Source organism: Salvelinus fontinalis, chromosome 15 (genome assembly GCF_029448725.1).
Source record: "Salvelinus fontinalis isolate EN_2023a chromosome 15, ASM2944872v1, whole genome shotgun sequence".
Classification (NCBI taxonomy): Eukaryota; Metazoa; Chordata; class Actinopteri; order Salmoniformes; family Salmonidae; genus Salvelinus; species Salvelinus fontinalis.
In genome coordinates this window covers 474,937-480,936 of record NC_074679.1, presented here as the reverse complement: position 1 = coordinate 480,936, position 6,000 = coordinate 474,937, and the positions used below count along the sequence as shown (strand labels likewise).

Sequence of the window (6,000 nt, the reverse complement as noted above, 5' to 3'; positions counted from 1 at the left end):
GTGGAGGGAGGAGAGATGAGTGGTTTGTGAAGGGAGGAGGAGAGATGAGTGGTTTGTGAAGGGAGGAGGAGAGATGAGTGGTTTGTGAAGGGAGGAGGAGAGATGAGTGGTTTGTGGAGGGAGGAGAGATGAGTGGTTTGTGAAGGGAGGAGGAGAGATGAGTGGTTTGTGGAGGGAGGAGGAGAGATGAGTGGTTTGTGAAGGGAGGAGGAGAGATGAGTGGTTTGTGAAGGGAGGAGGAGAGATGAGTGGTTTGTGAAGGGAGGAGAGATGAGTGGTTTGTGAAGGGAGGAGGAGAGATGAGTGGTTTGTGGAGGGAGGAGGAGAGATGAGTGGTTTGTGAAGGGAGGAGGAGAGATGAGTGGTTTGTGAAGGGAGGAGGAGAGATGAGTGGTTTGTGAAGGGAGGAGGAGAGATGAGTGGTTTGTGGAGGGAGGAGGAGAGATGAGTGGTTTGTGAAGGGAGGAGGAAGGAGGAGAGATGAGTGGTTTGTGATGGGGGGAGGAAAGGGGGAGAGATGAGTGGTTTGTGAAGGGAGGAGGAAGGAGGAGAGATGAGTGGTTTGTGGAGGGAGGAGGAGAGATGAGTGGTTTGTGAAGGGAGGAGGAAGGGGAGAGATGAGTGGTTTGTGATGGGGGGAGGAAGGGGGAGAGATGAGTGGTTTGTGATGGGGGGAGGAAAGGGGGAGAGATGAGTGGTTTGTGAAGGGGGGAGGAAGGGGAGAGATGAGTGGTTTGTGAAGGGGGGAGGAAGGGGGAGAGATGAGTGGTTTGTGAAGGGGGGAGGAAGGGGGAGAGATGAGTGGTTTGTGATGGGGGGAGGAAAGGGGAGAGATGAGTGGTTTGTTAAGGGAGGAGGAAGGAGGAGAGATGAGTGGTTTGTGAAGGGGGGAGGAAGGGGAGAGATGAGTGGTTTGTGAAGGGGGGAGGAAGGGGAGAGATGAGTGGTTTGTGAAGGGGGGAGGAAGGGGGAGAGATGAGTGGTTTGTGAAGGGGGGAGGAAGGGGAGAGATGAGTGGTTTGTGAAGGGGGGAGGAAGGGGGAGAGATGAGTGGTTTGTGAAGGGGGGGGAAGGGGAGAGATGAGTGGTTTGTGAAGGGGGGAGGAAGGGGGAGAGATGAGTGGTTTGTGAAGGGGGGAGGAAGGGGGAGAGATGAGTGGTTTGTGAAGGGGGGAGGAAAGGGGAGAGATGAGTGGTTTGTGAAGGGAGGAGGAGAGATGAGTGGTTTGTGAAGGGAGGTGGTTTGTGAAGGGAGGAGGAGAGATGAGTGGTTTGTGAAGGGAGGTGGTTTGTGAAGGGAGGAGGAGAGATGAGTGGTTTGTGAAGGGAGGAGGAGAGATGAGTGGTTTGTGGAGGGAGGTGGTTTGTGAAGGGAGGAGGAGAGATGAGTGGTTTGTGAAGGGAGGAAGAGAGATGAGTGATTTGTGGAGGGAGGAGGAAGGAGAGACAGAAAACACCTTCCTTTTCTTTACACATGTACAGAGCCTTCAGAAAGTGTTACACCTTGACTTATTCCACATTTTGTTGTAACAGCCTGAATTCAACATGGATTAAAGTGTTTTCATCGATCGACACACAATGCCCCATAAGGACTACACTAAGACATGTATTCAGACATTTTTGCAAATGTATTGATAATGAAATACAGAAATATCTTATTTACAGTGGGGAGAACAAGTATTTGATACACTGCCGATTTGGCAGGTTTTCCTACTTACAAAGCATGTAGAGGTCTGTAATTTGTATCATAGGTACACTTCAACTGTGAGAGACGGAATCTAAAACAAAAAATCCAGAAAATCACATTGTATGATTTTTAAGTAATTCATTTGCATTTTATTGCATGACATAAGTATTTGATCACCTACCAACCAGTAAGAATTCCGGCTCTCACAGACCTGTTAGTTTTTCTTTAAGAAGCCCTCCTGTTCTCCACTCATTACCTGTATTAACTGCACCTGTTTGAACTCGTTACCTGTATAAAAGACACCACGTATGATCTTTGTAATTGCAAACAAAGGTGTCTGTACCAAATTTTAAGTTCTGCTTTTCTGATGTATCAAATACTTATGTCATGCAATAAAAATTACAGACCTCTACATGCTTTGTAAGTAGGAAAACCTGCAAAATCGGCAGTGTATCAAATACTTGTTCTCCCCACTGTATATAATAATGTGGATGCTACCATGGTTACAGATAGTCCTGAATGAATCGCGAATAATGATGAGTGAGAAAGTTACAGACGTACAAATATCATGTGATGATGCATATATCTGGTAAAAGGTTTACCATGTTTAGAGTGTTGAAAGTTTCCAAGAGCACAGCGGTCTCCATCATTGGGAAATGATATGGAACTACCCAGACTCTGCCTAGAGCTGGCCGTCCAACCAAACTGAGTAACCGGGCAAGAAGGACCTTGATCAGGGAGGTGACCAAGAACCCAATGACCACAGAGTTCTACAGTTCCTTGGCTGAGATGGGAGAACCTGCCAGAAGGACAACAGTCTATACAGCACGTCACCAATCTGGGCTTTTATGGGAGAGTGGCCAGACGGAAGCCACTCCTGAGAAAAAGGCACATGACAGCAGTCTGAGATCATAAGGCAAGACATTGTGTGATCTGATGAGAGAAAACCAGGCACAGCTCATCACCCATCTAACGCCATCCCTACCGTGAAGCATGGTGGCGGCAGCATTCTGCTATAGGGAGGCTTTTCAGCCACAGGGACTAGCAGACTGGTAAGATTAGAGGGAACAATGAATTGAGCCAAATACAAACAATTACTTGATGAGAACCTGCTTCAGAGTGCAAACAACCGTAGACTTGGGGGACGAAGATTTACGTTCCAACAGGACGATGACCCCAAGCATACAGCCAAAACAACGCTGGCATGGCTTCAGAACACGAATGTGAAAGTCCTTGAGTGGCCCAGCCAAAGCCCAGACTTGAATCCCATTGGAAATCTGTGGAAAGACTTGAAGATTGCTGTTCACCGCCGCTCCCCATCTAACTTAACAGAGCTTGAGAAAATCTGCAGGGAAGAATGGTAGAATATCACCAAATCCTCCAGATGTGTTCACTTTGTCATTATGGGGTATTGTGTCAAGATGGGTGAGATTATTTTTTTCAATTCAGGCTGTAACACAAAATGTGGTCAAGGGGATATGCATACTTCCTGAAGGCATTGTATATTCACCTCTCTCTCTCGTTTAAAAAAAAAATCTGTCCCCGTTTCTCTCTCTCTGTCTCTGTCTCTGTCTCTGTCTCTGTCTCTGTCTCTGTCTCTGTCTCTCTCTCTCTCTCTCTCTCTCTCTCTCTCTCTCTCTCTCTCTCTCTCTCTCTCTCTCTCTCTCTCTCTCTCTCTCTCTCTCTCTCTCTCTCTCTCTCTCCCCGCCCCCGCCCCCCCCCCCCCCCCCCCCCTGTTTTGATCAGTGTGTAGTGTAGTCTATGGAGCCCCAGGGCCAGGCCAGACTACTGGTAGCGCAGCAGCAGGGAGAGTCCCAGGGGAAGGGGCCAGCCCAGGGCAGACAGGTGGAGGGAAGGGGCTCCATGGTCGAATAGCTCCGGCAGGGTCGAGTCTTCACCGTCATCGCCCCACAGTCGATCCTTCTCATTCACCTGCATGGGGGGAGACACAACCTCTGTTAGGAAATAGCAGGTTAAAACGGTTTTCATTCAACTGGGGAGGAAGGGAATTGTTTGAACAAAAAGACAACACTACACTGCAAGTCTCCTGCAATGCAATTACACAATAAGGATGGACTGAATTAGCGACTGCGGTATACTAGTGTCCTGTCAATGGGGTGTACTGTACACCAAGTGAGACTATCCTATTCTACCATTGGTTAGTGATACTATTCTATTTTACTATTGGTTAGTGAAACTATCCTATTATACTATTGGTTGATGAGACCCCACCTTGTTACTGTAGGAATGCCTGTTACCTCCTCATCAAGCCTGTTGTACAGCCTCCTACTCTCTCCTGTTACCTCCTCATCAAGCCTGTTGTACAGCCTCCTACTCTCTCCTGTTACCTCCTCATCAAGCCTGTTGTACAGCCTCCTACTCTCTCCTGTTACCTCCTCATCAAGCCTGTTGTACAGCCTCCTACTCTCTCCTGTTACCTCCTCATCAAGCCTGTTGTACAGCCTCCTACTCTCTCCTGTTACCTCCTCATCAAGCCTGTTGTACAGCCTCCTACTCTCTCCTGTTACCTCCTCATCAAGCCTGTTTTACAGCCTCCTACTCTCTCCTGTTACCTCCTCATCAAGCCTGTTTTACAGCCTCCTACTCTCTCCTGTTACCTCCTCATCAAGCCTGTTTTACAGCCTCCTACTCTCTCCTGTTACCTCCTCATCAAGCCTGTTTTACAGCCTCCTACTCTCTCCTGTTACCTCCTCATCAAGCCTGTTTTACAGCCTCCTACTCTCTCCTGTTACCTCCTCATCAAGCCTGTTTTACAGCCTCCTACTCTCTCCTGTTACCTCCTCATCAAGCCTGTTTTACAGCCTCCTACTCTCTCCTGTTACCTCCTCATCAAGCCTGTTTTACAGCCTCCTACTCTCTCCTGTTACCTCCTCATCAAGCCTGTTGTTCAGCCTCCTACTCTCTCCTGTTACCTCCTCATCAAGCCTGTTTTACAGCCTCCTACTCTCTCCTGTTACCTCCTCATCAAGCCTGTTTTACAGCCTCCTACTCTCTCCTGTTACCTCCTCATCAAGCCTGTTGTTCAGCCTCCTACTCTCTCCTGTTACCTCCTCATCAAGCCTGTTTTACAGCCTCCTACTCTCTCCTGTTACCTCCTCATCAAGCCTGTTTTACAGCCTCCTACTCTCTCCTGTTACCTCCTCATCAAGCCTGTTTTACAGCCTCCTACTCTCTCCTGTTACCTCCTCATCAAGCCTGTTTTACAGCCTCCTACTCTCTCCTGTTACCTCCTCATCAAGCCTGTTTTACAGCCTCCTACTCTCTCCTGTTACCTCCTCATCAAGCCTGTTTTACAGCCTCCTACTCTCTCCTGTTACCTCCTCATCAAGCCTGTTTTACAGCCTCCTACTCTCTCCTGTTAACTCCTCATCAAGCCTGTTTTACAGCCTCCTACTCTCTCCTGTTACCTCCTCATCAAGCCTGTTTTACAGCCTCCTACTCTCTCCTGTTACCTCCTCATCAAGCCTGTTGTTCAGCCTCCTACTCTCTCCTGTTACCTCCTCATCAAGCCTGTTTTACAGCCTCCTACTCTCTCCTGTTACCTCCTCATCAAGCCTGTTTTACAGCCTCCTACTCTCTCCTGTTACCTCCTCATCAAGCCTGTTTTACAGCCTCCTACTCTCTCCTGTTACCTCCTCATCAAGCCTGTTTTACAGCCTCCTACTCTCTCCTGTTACCTCCTCATCAAGCCTGTTTTACAGCCTCCTACTCTCTCCTGTTACCTCCTCATCAAGCCTGTTTTACAGCCTCCTACTCTCTCCTGTTACCTCCTCATCAAGCCTGTTTTACAGCCTCCTACTCTCTCCTGTTACCTCCTCATCAAGCCTGTTGTACAGCCTCCTACTCTCTCCTGTTACCTCCTCAAGCCTGTTGTTCAGCCTCCTACTCTCTCCTGTTACCTCCTCATCAAGCCTGTTTTACAGCCTCCTACTCTCTCCTGTTACCTCCTCATCAAGCCTGTTTTACAGCCTCCTACTCTCTCCTGTTACCTCCTCATCAAGCCTGTTTTACAGCCTCCTACTCTCTCCTGTTACCTCATCAAGCCTGTTGTACAGCCTCCTACTCTCTCCTGTTACCTCCTCATCAAGCCTGTTTTACAGCCTCCTACTCTCTCCTGTTACCTCCTCATCAAGCCTGTTTTACAGCCTCCTACTCTCTCCTGTTACCTCCCCATCAAGCCTGTTGTTCAGCCTCCTACTCTCTCCTGTTACCTCCTCAAGCCTGTTGTACAGCCTCCTACTCTCTCCTGTTACCTCCTCATCAAGCCTGTTTTACAGCCTCCTACTCTCTCC

At 48.5% G+C, this 6,000-nt stretch overlaps 1 protein-coding gene across 2 annotated transcripts in view; it reads right to left on the bottom strand.

The window, feature by feature from the left end:
* Positions 1 to 3,426: 3,426 nt before the first annotated feature.
* Positions 3,427 to 6,000, bottom strand: part of LOC129811249 (GDNF family receptor alpha-4-like) — a 161,296-nt gene continuing 158,722 nt past the window's right edge. For both annotated transcript variants that reach the window (XM_055862402.1, XM_055862403.1), the window contains exon 9: positions 3,427 to 3,619. In XM_055862402.1, coding sequence (XP_055718377.1) covers positions 3,473 to 3,619 — 147 coding nt within the window. In that variant the 3' untranslated portion in view covers positions 3,427 to 3,472. The remainder of the gene's footprint in view (positions 3,620 to 6,000) is intronic.